Here is a 15,837-nt window from a genome sequence, read left to right as displayed (position 1 = left end):
GTGATGGAAGCCATTTATGACCACATGTACAAATACAGCCATGTCTCTGAGACATGTACTCACAGCACCTTTTACCACTTCTTCATAGCACTGTTTAGAATTTAATATTAAACAACACAATTTTAATAATTTGTTCGCAGTCTGTAACCTTGACCAGTCCCTTAGCTTTGACTGGGCTTTTGGGCTGGTTCCCCAGATTTCCAGCACCAATACAGTCCTCAACTTGGAAGAGACATTCCCTACATGCCTTTTTTTTTTAAGACTTATTTATTTATCTGAGAGTGAGCAAGCATGAGGGGGAGGAGAGAGAATCTCAAGTAGACTCCCCCACTTAACACAGAACCTGATGCAGAACTCATTCCCAGGGCCCTGAGATCACAACCTGAGCCAAAACCAAGAGTTGGCTGCTTAACCGATTGAGCCACCCAGGCACCCCTCTACATATCTGTTTTGAATGGTACATAATTCTAGGATGGAAGTCTACCTAGGTGTAGGTCACATTCTGCTGTGATGTGTCCCCCACCTCCTCACCATCCTGACCCCCTGCCCTGAGCAGCAGCCCTTCCTAGCTTTCCCCTGTCCTCTGCCTCCTCCATTCATTGCTTGTCCCTAATGGCCTTACAAATTAAATTCATGGGTGTTATAAAATTAAAGCCATATAAATGAAAGAATATGAATCAAACAGTATTAAGTTGATTATTCTCAGGCAGTATTAGGTGATTTGCATAACAACTTAATTTGAATCTCCATTTCCTCACATGTGTGATGGGAATGAAAACAGAAGCTACAGCATATATTGTGAGGAAACAACTGGGAAAGTGTATGTGAGGAGCACGACTTGTCAGCATATACCAATCAGTAAGTGGTGGCTACTCTTTTTTTTTTCTTTTTTCAAATTTTTATTTAAATTCTAGTTAGTTTAAATAGAGCACAGTATTGGTTTCTGGAGTAGAAGTCATTGGTTCATCACCTACATGCAACACCCAGTGCTCATCACAAGTGCCCTCCTTAATGCCCATCCCCTACCTAGCCCATCTCCCACCCATGCCCCTCCATCAACCCTCAGTTTGTTCTCCATCATTAAGAGTCACTTATGGTTTGTTTCCTTCTTTCCTTTTCTTCCCCCCTCCCTCCCATATGTTCATCTGTTTTGCTTTTTAAATTTCACATATGAGTGAAATTGTATGGTTATTTGTTTTTCTCTGACTTATTTCACTTAGCATTTTATACTCTAGCTCCAGCCATGTCATTGCAAATGGCAAGATTTCATTCTTTTTGATGGCCGAGTAATATTCCATTGTGTGTGTGTGTGTGTGTGTGTGTGTGTATAAAAATTCACCCCTTTGAGTACATGTACCCCTTTGGATCTGTATTTTTGTATCCTTTAGATAAATACCCACAAGTGCAATTTCTGGATCATAGGGTAGTTCTACTGTTAACTTTTTGAGGAACCTCCATACTGTTCTCTAGAGTGGCTGCACCAGTTTACATTCCTACCAACAGTTCAAGAGGGTTCCCCTTTCTCCACATCCTTACCAACCCCTGCTGTTGCTTGTGTTGTTATTTTAGGCATTCTGAAAGGTATAAGGTGGTATCTCATTGTGGTTTTGATTTGAATTTCCCTGATGATGAGCGATGTTGAGCATCTTTTCATGTGTCTGTTAGTCATCTGGATGTCTTCTTTGGAAAAGTGTCTACTCATGTCTTTTGCCTATTTCTTAACTGGATTATTATTATTTTTTGGAGTATTGAGTTGATAAGTTCTTTATAGATTTTGGATACTAACCCTATATCAGATATGCCATTTGCAAAAATCCTCTCCCATTCTGTAGGCTGCCTTTTAGCTTTGTTGATTGTTTCCTTTGTTGTGCAGAAGCTTTTTATCTTGATCAAGTCCCAATATTAATTTTTTCTTTTTTACTCCTTGCCTCCTATGATGTGTATAGTAAGAAGTTACTACAGCTGAGGTCAAAGAGGTTGCTATTCTTACTGATTATTACACTTATCAATAATTCTACTCCAACTCTTTCTATATTATGATGTTTATTTAATCTAGTTAGAATAAAAGGATCAGCTAAATTGCATTTTTAGGGGCACTTGGGTGGCTCAGTTGATTAAGCATCTACCTTCTGCTTAGGTCATGATCCCAGCGTCCTGGGATTGAGCCCTGCATTGGACTCTCTGCTCAGCGGGGAGTCTGCTTCTCCCTCTCCCTCTGCCCCTACCCCCGCTCTAGCTCTCTCTCTTACTCTCTGTCTCAAATAAATAAATAATGTAATATAATATATATATAGAATAATAAATCTTTAAAAAATAAAAATAAATAAAACACATTTTCAGTGCACTGGAATTCCCTTTCACTTACTTTGTTCTTAAAATCAGGAATGATGGAAGTAGAATTTCCATAGCAATTTACATTTCAGAGGAATGTAGGTTTAGATTCAGAAGTTTTAGTTGAATGTGTATTAGCCTCTGAAGCTTAAAAAACATTGGCTGGGTGTGGGTGTAACAGGCTTCCCATTAATTTAGCTTCCAAACTGAAAATATGAACATGCTGACCCCTACTCAGAGCACCCACCCCAAGACCCCAAGTCCCACTGACCTTTTCCAGTCGATATATGAGCTGCTTGGTGGACAGCTGGATAAGTGGCGCTATAAACTCACAGATGATATTCACAGTCATCACTAAGCTCTTCCCCTTTTGTGCCCCGATAATGGCATGGCACACCAGCTTTTCTTTGACTACCTGTAAATGAGATACATTGACACTTTTGGAACAACCAGAGCTCAGAAAACTTAATTCTCAATCATCTGCAAGTCAATTATCCACTACCCACCTGGAGACATGAGGGAAAAAAAGCACATTTTTCTGAATAGTGCATTTCAGGGATTGCTCTCTGTCACACTATTATTGGGTCTTATTGGTTGACTATGTCCTGGATGGATCCTGTGTTTGTTTCTGACCACTCCTGAGGACACAATTGATTTACATTCAGTTCAACCTGTATGATGCACCAGGACTATTAGGGACTGGAGATACAAAACAGTGGCAGACAGAGCAAGTAAAATCCTTCCTGGGCTACTAGTTCAATGGTAGATACATGATTTCTTATCAAGCTGGCCAGGAGCTATGGCTAGAAAAATTTTGCCTCTCATTCTTGAATATTTAAAAACCATGCTATAGAAACATATTTCTTTGGACCCAAGAGGCCCAGATTTTCATAAGTACAAAGGGCCTAGAGTAAAGTGATATCATGAATTGCTTATATTGAAGAGTACTCAGGCTTTGGATGTTAATGAATTCAAGTCCCTTCTCAATTATGTACTACAACAGGGAAGAACATTCAGGGAAGCTTTTAGAAATCTCAAACTGAATTTAGAATCCCAGCTGCTCAGATTTAATGCCTTTAAAGATATGATCAGCTATTGATAACAACATTGTAAATGCGCTCCTGCAACAGGCTGCCAGCATCTTGAGATGAGGGGCTGCATTCTATTTGTCTCTGCATCCTCAGTGCCTAGCACAGTGTTTGTTATATGGCACATACTCAGTAAAAGTTGGCTGAATCCCTGAATCACAGAAAGAAAGGGCACATTATTTACTCTGTATGAGGAATGACCTTTTTGGTTTTGCTTTTGCACTGAGGATGTGTTTTGCCTAAAAATGCTCTGTGAAGAAAGTAAAGGAAATCAAGTACAATCAGTGACCCTAGAGGAGCTAAGGCAAGGGTTAAACAGGGAGACAAATTTCTATCATTTCCTATTTCATGCGGAAAAAGTTCAGTATCACCTCCTACTTCAGTGACAGCAGCAGGAGCTCAAGCATGATCATTTCTCATTCATAAAATCTGCATTTGTGAGGCAGAAGAGGCTCAGGAATGATTTAGGAAGTTTCTTTTATTTATTTATTTTTTTGATGGTTTCCCATTTCCATGAGGGAATAGAAATAAATAGACAATAATTTGGAACTGCTTAAATGTTTAAAGAAGAATAGTGATGATATAAATATGAGCAGGATATCAGAGTTGCTGAACGATAACTCAGTTTTTTTAATTGACACATAAAAAGATGATGGTTATAAATAGGAAGCTGTTGTGTCAGGTTGAGAGGGAAGGGTCCAAGGACGTCCCAATCCCTGGATAGCAGATGCATCTGAAAGTGTCTATAAAAACATCCTTTTTGAATAAATATGAAATTAATATCACTAATTGTTAAGAGGAGGCTTAGCTTTGGCTGAACGTTGGATGTCCCTCTGCCAGAGACTTGCTGGCTGGTCCCTGCTGACCCTGGGGATGAGAACCTACTTGAAATGGTATTTTAAGGTTGGGTTCATGGTAGCTGTAGAAACAAACAGAAAACTGAGCAGAGCTGAACCCTGAAAGCAATGGGTGCTGCCATGGTAACTCCGTGCTGTGTGAAAACCATGAGAAACCATGTCCTTTCTTCAGATAAATGTCAAAGGACTCTCCTAAGAAATAGAGCAAAGATTTATTTAGGAGAAAAATAGCTTCTGAATGTGCTGTCCTCTTACCCTGGGAGTAGCAGAATAGCCTTCGAGTATCACATCGATGGTCTGGCTTGGGTACAGCTCCATCCTGACAGGGTGGAGCTGAAACACCGGACTCTGGGGAGCCCTGGGCTCCTGGGAGTCCTGGGGTTGGGGCTGGTTCTTAACAAGTCCCTTCTTAGCCAAGCCCTTCTTGCTCAGCTTGTCCTGGGGATGGAAATCTTCATTCATCCAGAACAACTGTTGGACCCGACGTCCCTTGTTGGTCAACTTGAAGCGGTAATAATAGGTGTCCAGGCTGGAAAAGAGGAGGCAGGGATTGAGAGAACTCAACTTTGGGGTGTTCTGTTCAGCTCTATACATGTGGGATTTACTCCTCTGAAAGTATTTAAAAAGTGAGCAATGAAATAGACATTATTTTTAAAAATTTAGGAAGGCTAAACGCTACAAGGAACTACCACAGTAATGGGGCAAGGTCATAGCTCCTCATGGGGTCCACAGACTCAAGTCTGGCACCTGGGTTTGATCTCCGAGTTGCCATCACTAGGGAAGGGGCTCAGAACACAGACAGAGTACATGTGAAAACCACTATAATTTATGAGAAATGATTCTGAAGCCTGAAAGAAAGCAAAATACCTACTGGAGGAGAAACATATTTCAACATGTTTTGAGCAAATTTCTACTGATTGAGGAAAATATGATGAGCTCAACTTTAAGGGTACTTTGAAGAGAAACCACACGTACCCACCAAGCCCAGCCAAAGCTCATGGGGACTGTACCATGGGCCAGAACATCAGCTGGATTGGTCATTTTTCTCAGAGTAGGGCTCTAAAAATGCTATTTCATTCATTAATTCATTTGTTTATTTGTTCATCTAGTCCATAAATATTTACTAAGAACCTCTTGATTGTCTGGCTCTTTGTGAGACACTGGAATTTCTAAGATCTTGGCGGTGGCTCAAATGTGATTTTGTCTGGGATTTTTTTTAACTGATTTTTAAGCTTACTTAAGATTTTTTTTTTCTAGGGAGAAAACTCATCTCAGGACTATTTTTTATTTTTAAAATGTTATCAGGCTTTGAGATTTCATCCCCGCTGTTCCTCATGAGAAATAGCATCATATCTAATAAGTAAGTTGAAGCTTCAGATAAATAATGAGTATTTACCAACCAGCAGATGTAACCATTTCTATCTAAATATGCATTCACAGGGCGTGCTCACTGGAGTAGTTTGACTTCATGGCTAAGTCCAGGCTTTAGGGAAATAATAATATAAACTGTTTATAAAGAAGGCAATGTCACTGTCACTTATACATGGTGTATCTTTCAATCATCACAGCAACTCAGTCACAAGAAGTCTATTGTCTCTCATTTTATAGATAAATAAATAGACACTCTGAAAATTAAAGGGAGTTGCCCAAAAACATGCAATTAGAAAAGGTGGCATATCTGTATTTCTTTAGGCCCTTACGTTAAAAAAGTTGGCAAACTTTTTCAGTAGAAGGATGAATAATAAATACTTCATATTTCTTGGGCCATGCAGTCTGTCACAACTACTCAACTCTCCATGGTAGTGTGAAAGAAGCCACAGAAAATGTCTGTATAAGAATGGGCATGGCTGTGTTCCAATAAAGCTTTATTTATAGAAAGAGGCAGTGGGCTGCAGTTTGCCCAGCCCTGCTTTTGATGATTCTCCTGGAGATTGCTGGCATCATGATTTTATGGCAAAAAGAATAACTGCAGGGTTTGTCCAGAGGAGAAATTGGCAGCTAAAAGCTGTGGTTTGCTTCTACATTCACAGAAAACTATCAGCGAGTCCTCCATTTCTAGGCAAGTGTCAGAAAATCCTTTGGGGCTATTTGACACTATTTGTAGACTAAGGAGAATATGTAATTAAGTCTGGCTTGCCGTATATTGTTTTCTATAATTATATTTGAGTGCACTTAACAAGAGATTTGGAAATAGAAGCATGGTATGCCATGACAAATGCCCTAGCTTATGACCAATAGATGGGTGGAGAAGAGCATTTTCATATCTAGTTGACTTACATTGCAAAAACTGTAATTGGATGCTTCTCTGAAAACACATGCAATTCCAACTATCTGACACACCTGTTACTTAAAGCCTATTGGTTAATGTATTTTCAAGAAAACATCATGTGTTGTAAATGGAGCAGAGGGAAGGAAGTGTGGATGGGTTTCTGGGGAGGGCTTCTCACTGATTTTTATCAGGAACATCTTCTCTAAGTATAGTGTGTCCATCTTGGTGTCAAGGTTTGTTACACCAGAAGGCAGGAGCATCCCTCTGAGATCTGTTCACAGTGTTGCAACAGATAAGCCAAATTCAACTGGCCCCTGAGAGTTGACTAGTGGCAGCCATGTGACTCTTCTGAGGAACCAGGAATAAACCCCCGTATATAACTTCCACTTTTAGCATTCAGATTTCATACATTTTCAGAGCCTCATTTAGACTGTTCTGCTCAGAGATATCTATACTGTACCACCTTTTCTTTAAATATTGAGATTCTTTAGCTTTTCATGTGGAGCCAATTGCAACCATCTCAAATGTTGGAGCTTTGGTAGGGAGACAGACAAGCAGAGGACATAATACCAAAAAATGTACTGACCTTGCAATACCTGATAATAAACAATACATTTTTAACCTGCTAAGTTATACTCTACTTAGGTCACTACCAAGGTGCATCTGTACTTTCTACATTCATGGAGAGGAATTAGCAGTACACTGGAATTAAAGAGGAGAAATCATGGTTGAGATTCTAAATTTGTTACAAAGAAGCCACTGCCTGTTTGGGAAAAAAATGCACTTCCATAAGTTTCTTCTCTAGTGTGGAGGGACACAGTTTGGAGGACGCTCCACTACCCTGTGCCTAGTAAATGTCTTCTTGGGGCTGATGTACCCATTTGAAGGGAAAATGAAGACAAGAAAAGGGAGATGATGCTGAAGACGCAAGTTCTATTTACTAAAAATGATTTCTCAAAGTAGAGGTGATGCTCAGTGAATGCAACATCTGTAGTGTCTAGAACAATCAGTCCAGGATGTCTCCCTACCTAAAATGTGCTCCCAAGTTGAGTTCTGGAGCAAAGGGCTTATCTGAGACAATGGTGGAGCCAATTCCTGAAGCCTGGACAGGGATTCGGTAAGTGTTGCTATTCTCTATATCCAAAATGACCATGTCTTTAAATGTCAGTATGTCGTTCAGTTTTGCTGTCAGGGTCAGCTGAACATTGGTCTCCGGGGGAACCATGCCTTCTTTGGGTTCAATCATCCACAGAGACTTTTTGTGTGCCTGCAACACAAGACCACAAGTTAAGGGCAAAGATATTCTTGGCTTTTCATTCTGCACATGTCAAAGTCCTCTACACTTCAAATGGCTGGCACTGCAGAACTCCACATCAGAGACAAACATTGTTTTTTTGAACCAAAGCAGCTGGGTGTTTTTTGGCTTTTCTTTTTTCCAAAAAGCAATCTGATTCTGAAAAGCAAACCTACAATTCTACTTTTGAATGCTCTGCGAAGATTCTTTACATCTCTTTCTCAGGATGACAGTCCAGTTCTCCAACAAGAATGTACTAATGATCTACTCTAATCTACAAATTCTGGGATACCAACAGGAGATACAACAACCTTCCTGGAATTTGTAATTTTTAAAACAAATGTTTTTCAAGGGCACAGTTTCTATGGTGTTATAGTGAGAATGAACAGCTCTCATTAATAAACACAATACAAGAAGTCTTGATTTGTTATTTCATAATAATCAATGGAACTTTGTTTGCTAAAATGCCAAATTTATTTTGAAATATATGACAGGACTAAATTATAGGGTTAGAAATGATATAGCTCACTCTTCCTTCCCTTAGGTCTTTGGTCAAATGATACCTCTCAATGAAGCCTATTCTGCCTATCACATTTTAAATTGTAAACCTGCAGTAAATTGTAAACCTTCAGTATTCCCAATCCCTTTTACCCTGTTCTATTTTTCTTTCCCTTAGCACTTACCGTCTTTATCATGTTTGTTTGTCTCCTTGCACTAGGATATAAGTTCCCCATAGAATGGATGTTTATGTTTTCTGTTCTTGTTATTGCTCACTGATATATACCCCCAGTATCTATAACTATGTCTGGTGCATAGTAGGTACTTAATAAATATTTTATAAATGAATTAATGTATTTGCCTTTGATGCAGGAAAACTCAATGTTCTTTTTTTTTAAGATTTTATTTATTTATTTATTTATGAGAGACACGCAGAGAGAGGCAGAGACATAGGCAGAGACAAAGGCAGAGGCTCTGCAGGGAGCCTGAGGCAGGACTCAATCCCAGGATCCCAGGATCATGACCTGAGCCAAAGGCAGACGCTCAACCACTGAGCCACCCAGATGCCCCATTTTGGATTTGTTTTGAGCTATCTTCCAGTTCACTAATTCTTTCTTCACTGTGTGCAAGTCACTTTTAAACACATCTATTGGGGATCCCTGGGTGGTGCAGTGGTTTGGCACCTGCCTTTGGCCCAGGGCGCGATCCTGGAGACCCGGGATCGAATCCCACGTCGGGCTCCCGGTGCATGGAGCCTGCTTCTCCCTCTGCCTATGTCTCTGCCTCTTTCTCTCTCTGTGTGTGACTATCATAAATAAATAAAAATTAAAAAATAAAGTTGTTTAAACACATCTATTATGTTCTTGCCTTTACATGTAAACAATGAAAATGTGAGTCAGAGGAGGCTGGGGTGAAGGTGCTTCAGGAAACCTAAAGAATGAGATGCTTCTCCAAAGCAGAAGATACTGAAATCCTTTGGTTGTGACATGATTAGCTTGCAGCATCAGAGTGTTCTAGACCCTGACATCCAGATGGCCAAGAAGAGAAGAAAGAGGGTGGAGGGCTACATGCTGAAACTTTATGTACCAACCCTGGCAGTGTTACACATCATTTCTGCCACTTCCACTGTCCAGAACTCAGTCACATGGCCATGCTTAACTGCAAATAAGGCTGAGAAATGTCATCTGGCTCTGAGTCCAAGAGTAAAAGGGAATGAATGGGTGTGGTAAATCACTAGCTGTCTGCTGCTAAAGTCACGCTGATGGTTAAGTCTACTGGCAGATCCTTAGGGTCTTCCCCCAACTGCCCTGGATCTCAGTTGGAAGGTAAAGAATCTACTCCATTAAAACACAGAAGTGAGCACCTAACTTGGCATTTCAATTTCTTTGGGAATTGCAGGCCTGGAGTTCATATCTATCTGCTGTTAGGACAAATGGGGGCAGCTAAAAGAGAAAATAAAGTTCCAAGCCAGATCATCTCAGCCGTTGGCCCCAAATTAGTGGCCTTGGAGCACTCTACATAGTTTTACTCATTTATGAGACTCCGCTTACAATTAAAACATAAATCAATGCCATTTTTGTCCTTCTTTTATCAGAAAGCAAAAGCCTTTCAGAAGAGGGTTCTGTCAATGTCATCTCTTTGTTATAACCATTTATTTTTCCTCTGCTAGCCAATAGCACACAGGTCAATCCTCTGTTCACAATGAAGATAGGATGTCACCAGCATAAGTGCTGTTTCAAGTCAGGGGACATTAGTTTTCAATGGATGGGTACTATTTCTATTCTGATTCCTGCTGACACAGGTTGGCTGCCCTGGAAAGAAGATACAAAGTTGCTCTCCAGGGCTGAATTGGTGAGTTTTCTTTTTGATGAAGCTTATTAATCAATGTTTGGCATAAAACCAGGCAACAAAGTATATCACAGAATCCATGAACAAGGCACATTGTTCGTTAAGTTTTAAAGTCAAGTTTTAAAGTGCTCTTACACCCTTGTGTCTTTTTTGCTATTTGACTTTAAGGGATGTCCTTTGCTACTAGGAAGGACTTGGCACATCTGACATTTTCTGTTATTATATGGAAGATCTGATGGAAGAAGGAATGGATGAATGATAATCATCATAGCTACGGAGGGCACTCTACAACCTTTCAAAACGACAATAGAGTAAGACAACAATGGAGGGAAATAGGTTAGGAAGGAGGGCTCTGAAGAAAAAGGGATGTGAGTTTGAGTCCCAGTCACAGGGCTTTCCAACTCTTGGATCTCGGGTGTGTTACTTAACCATGTCCAGGCTCCCTGTTCTCATCTGGAGCTTGTGACACTGCTGTACCTTCTGCAAGGATTATGGTGATGCTTCAGTGAGGTGATGTATGTGAAACTCAGAGCAGTGTCTGACAAATAGTAAGTCCTCATAAATTATGGCCACTGTCATCATTTCACCAAAATGTGAAATGCCCCACATGGCACATAATTATAGGCTCAATATTTGCAAAAAATAGTAGATTACAAAACTGAGAAAATAAAGATGGATGCTAAGAAAGCATATAAGAGACACTACTCTTGCCAGAAGAGAAGCAGCCTATTAGGGTTTGTGATAGGTAGAATTATAAGGTGGCTCCCAAGATGTCTGTCTCCTGGTGTACTGGTATCTTCTCCCAGTTATTTAATTAAACAAGAATTTAGGTGCTACTGTGAAGGAATTTTGCAGATGGAATTAAGGTCCTAGTCTATTGATTTTAAGCTGGGGAGATTATCCTTGCTAGATCAGATGAGCCCTTAGAAGGGACTGGGCTTACTCAGTAAGACAGTATGGAGGTGCCTCAAAAAGTTAAAAATACAACTATCCTATGACCCAGTAATTGCACTATTAGGTATACAAACATAGTGATTTGAGGAAATGCACCCCAACGTTATAGTAAAAATGTCCACAATAGCCAAAGTATGGAAAGAGCCCAGATGTCCATCAACAGATTAATGGATAAAGAAGATGTGGTACATATATAATGGAATATTACTCAGCCATCAAAAAGAATGAAATCTTGCCATTCACAATGATGTGAATGAAATTAGGGGGTATAATGCTAAGTGAAATAAGTCAGTCAGAGAAAGACAAATATCATGTGATTTCACTCTTATGTGGAATTTAAGAAACAAAACAAATGAACATAGGAGAAGGGAAAGAAGAATAAGATGAAAACAGAGAGGGAGACAAACCATAAGAGACTATTTAGAAAACAAATTGAGGATTGCTGGAGAAGAGGAGCTGGGGGAGGGTAACTGAGTGATGGGCATTAGGAAGGGCACATGATGTACTGAGCACTGGGTGTTAAATGCAACTGATGAATCATTAAATTACCTCTGAAACAAAACAAAAAACAAAACAAACAAAGGTGGGGAGACTATCCTTGGTGGATCAGATGAACCCTTAGGGTTTCACATATTTGTTCCAAAAATGATAAAAAATGAGCTTTCCTAATCCTTCCATCAACATGTCAGCAACAGCTGCCTCTGTTTTTTTTTTTTCCTGTAAATTGGGGGTAAAAAGCTCAAGTCATTAGAGCTGCCCATGAACAACATGTATAGAAGGTTAGTACATGTGTGTACGCAGGACTGTGAAAGATGGAAAGATAGTGATCTGCTGCAATTCTGAATTCCATGCCCACTGGTGATAAGCGTGACACCCTGAGGCTTCAATGTCTGAAGGTAACATTTGCTTTTTATTTGATAATAGCACATCAGCGCCCTTCTTAGGCAGCACTCAGCTCCCAAGGTAATACAGTCAGAGCTTTTATAACTTTCCTTATGGTATATTTGATATTTGCCATGAAAGACAGAAGTGATTGCTAGTGTTTGCACATGTCAGTTCAACAATAAATGAGAGTGAATATATGCGGGCAAGACTTCCTCTTCTATAGTGCTAATGACCATGGAGAAATGCTGTGCATTTTCTTCAAAATGACTTGTTTGCCAGTTGGAATCTGCAAGAATTTCCTTCCATGGAATTAGAAGACACAAATAACAACAGGAACCAATATGCAGAGCTAGGGATTTCTTTGGATTAATACTATCATCTCAGCAGACGATCAATTCTTTGTGGAACAAGAACAATGAACAGTCCCCGAGGCCGTTCTCCCTTTCCTCTACTAAATGGTATCTCCACTCATTTGATTCTCTTCCCTGAAGTGAGTCACTTTGCTACTTAAAGTAATTAACTGAGAATTAAGAAATGAAGTAGGAAAGAAATGATGCCCTCCATTGGTGGAGGGCAATGTTTAATAAAAGAGTGGGCTTTGAAGTCACATGACTGGGTGGTCAACTGTAGACTCTGCCATTTGTAGCCAGGTGATCCAGGATTAATTTTAAAATCTATTTCAGTTTCCTCAGCTGTTAAATGTGCTGGTTGAAGATGAAATAAATTAGGTGCTAAGCATCTAGCACTTTGTCTACCATAGAGTAAGTGCTCAATAAATGGGGGGTATTATTAATGTTATCTATCAAAACTTCACATCCAGTTCTTCCTGCTTCTGCCCTCCCCAATCTACTTTAGTGACAGGTTCTTCTGCACAAGCCTGATCCTGTTTGTCTCCTGCTGAAGATACTGGAGGGCCCTCCAAGGTCTAGACCAGTGGTATTGAATCCTTTATCACCTTTGAGAATGCTATGGAACCCTACCACAGAAAATGCACACACACACACACACACACACCAAACTTTACATATACTTTCCAGGATGTATGGTGGATATTTGTCACTTTTTCTGTTTGAAACATGGCAGCCTGTAATCAAGACTGGTATACCAGACAGAAGCCTTTGGTCTGGAGAATCTATTCCAAATTCTTTGGAAGAGGGCCCTGATGCATTTTTCCAGGTTTACTTCCTAGGCACTGTCAATTTCCAACATGCACCCTTGGCTTCAGCCATATCAACTTACTTACCCCTTCCCAAGTTTACTATACATCATCACTGTACGGGACTGTACTATCACTGTATTTAGCTATGCTCTGGAATCATATACCCCATTTCCCTGGTTTCCTCCTCCTTATCCTTCAAGTCTCCACTCAAATGTTTTACATAAGAATGTTTTAAGTTTTATAGAAGAATTAATCACTTCCTCCCCTGTGGTTACATATCATAACACAGTGCACTGTAATACTGTATTGGTTGTGTATTCATTTCTTTTTTTGAGATTGTAAACACTTTGAAGGAAGAGACTATTCTATATACTTTTATGCCTCTCACTTCCCCAGGTATGGGGAAGGTGTTCAAAACATATTTTTGATCAATAAATATCTTACCAGTAAGCCAAAGAAACACTAACAATACCTCTTTTATATCTGCCAGATTTGGCAAAAACAAACAAAATGCTGGCAAGGGTCTAGGAGAGGGTGACATTCTTCAATACTTCGGGGGGCAGGACATAAATTGGTATAAATTTTCTGGGAGATAATTTCCTAAGATATATTAAGAATTTTAGTTTTGTTTGTGCCACATGACCCCTCACATGCATTTCTAGAAGTCTAGTCTAAGGAAACAGTGAGGAATGTGATCAGCAATTAGGACAGGAACACTGTTTACAGTGGTGTAAACCTGGAAACAATCTATCAGTAGGGGACTAATTAAATCAACTGTAGTGGAGCCAAGTGATGCAATAAAATCAGTCACTGAAATGATCTGAACAGGACTATTCCTTAATAATTCATATTGAAAGTGACTACACTTCATTATTGAGTGAAAATAGCTGGTAATGAAGTAGTATTATCCCATTGGAGGGGGTAGGAATACACACACACACACACACACACACACACAGTGATGTTTCAGAAGATATACCTGAAAATTTAACAGTGGTTATATGTGTGGTGGCATTGTGAGTGATTTTTTTCTTCCTCCATTTGTTCTACAAGGATAATGTCAATTGCATAATAAGAAGACATGCATTTATATTTACTGAAGAAAGAACTCATCCTAAAAGGATATGAGCATTCTCTTTTGAGCCCATGTAATTTTAACTTTGTTTGCTTTCTTGCTTCCATTTCATTCCCGGTTTCTTTCTTTCTTAGAAGTTTTTCTTTGTAAATAAATAATACAGGTAGACAGTGTAAAATTCAAATGACTATAAGGGAAAAGAGTCTCTCCCCCCTCCGCCCCTGCCCCCGTCTGTTGATAGCCACTAGCTGCCCTCCTGAGAGGCAGCCACTCCAAGCAATTTTCTGCATATCTTTCCAGAGATTCTTTATGACTTAAAAAAAAAAAGCACATTTGCATAGATACTACTTTTTCTTACATAAATGGCAATAGCACTATAATACTTTTCTGCAGCAAGATTTAAGTTTAAAAATTTTATTTTTATGAAATGTATGCATACAAATAATTTGCAAAGTCAATGGTTCTAGGAAAAAAAAAACCATGAAAACCAGTATTCCCTTAAACCCACTCTCCCACCCTTCTTCATCCTCATTCATCAATGGAGGTAACCACTGTCAATTCTTTTGGCATTTTCTTTTGGTTTTTGCCTTCCTCTTTCTAAGGAATCTATTGCTACTTCTTCATTTTTCAGTTTGAGCCTTATCAATTTACTTTCTGTAGAAGAAAATGACAGCTCTCTTCTCTCCCACTTTCTCTCTCCATCACTTTCTTCCCCCCATCCTCCCAATATAGTTAAAATTTATTTTCTGGTGAGAATCTACACCATTATGCACATGCAAATACTATTCACAGCTGAGCTATGAAAAGCATACTATGATTACATTTCATTTTGTGTACAGCTTTTATTTTCCCAGAAATTATTGTCTTGTCTTTGTTGTTTAATGTATCTATCATGGACTCATCCCCAAATTCTCAACGGGATAAATCTCCTCTCAGTACTTTCAGAAACATCAGATTTTCTATCAGCTCCAATTTCTTAGAGACAAATCTCTCCCAGAGTCATCTGTTCTGCAACTCCTGTCTGGACTGGCTGCTCTCCGGGCCTGCAATACAGCTGGCATCCTAAGAATGCCTCACAGCACATCCTGTGTATTCCTTGAGCTTCTCTCCTGTGTCTGAGCTCCTGTATCCTGGACCTCAGTTTTCCTCACTTTGGTAGAGAATATTTTTCAGTACCTTCCCAAGAAAGGATTCATGGAGGGTAAATGTTTTGAGCTCTTGCCTGTCTGAAATGTCTTTATTTTACCTCCACACTTGATTAATCTTGTGGCTGGATGATGAATTCAAGACTAAGATTTATTTTCTTTCAAAAAGTCTTTTTTCCACCCCAGTGTTGCTGTCTAAAAATTTCATGTCACTCTGGTTCCTGATTTGTTTTTGAGCACTAATATTTTTCCATCTGGAATTTAATGACGTGTTTTCATAGGGGCCTATTTTCACCAACTATGAAGCATATTTGATGAGTCTTTTCCATAAACTCCTCTTTATTGGTTCTGAATACATTCCTTGAATTATTTCTTGCATAATCTCCTCACCTCCATTTTAAAATCTGTTCTTTCTGGAAACACTTATTTGGATC

The 15,837-nt window shown here is 39.4% G+C and overlaps 1 protein-coding gene across 1 annotated transcript in view; it reads right to left on the bottom strand.

The window, feature by feature from the left end:
- Positions 1–15,837, bottom strand: part of HYDIN (HYDIN axonemal central pair apparatus protein) — a 362,906-nt gene that overhangs the window by 162,331 nt on the left and 184,738 nt on the right. The window contains exons 19-21 of the mRNA XM_055304626.1: positions 7,574–7,812; positions 4,532–4,805; positions 2,603–2,746 (exon numbers count right to left, since the gene is read on the bottom strand). Coding sequence (XP_055160601.1) covers positions 2,603–2,746; positions 4,532–4,805; positions 7,574–7,812 — 657 coding nt within the window. The remainder of the gene's footprint in view (positions 1–2,602; positions 2,747–4,531; positions 4,806–7,573; positions 7,813–15,837) is intronic.

The sequence above is a fragment of the Nyctereutes procyonoides genome, unplaced genomic scaffold, assembly GCF_905146905.1.
Source record: "Nyctereutes procyonoides isolate TBG_1078 unplaced genomic scaffold, NYPRO_anot_genome, whole genome shotgun sequence".
Lineage (NCBI taxonomy): Eukaryota > Metazoa > Chordata > Mammalia > Carnivora > Canidae > Nyctereutes > Nyctereutes procyonoides.
Note: the sequence above shows the minus strand (reverse complement) of the source record. Positions and strands in the feature narration are given on the sequence as shown.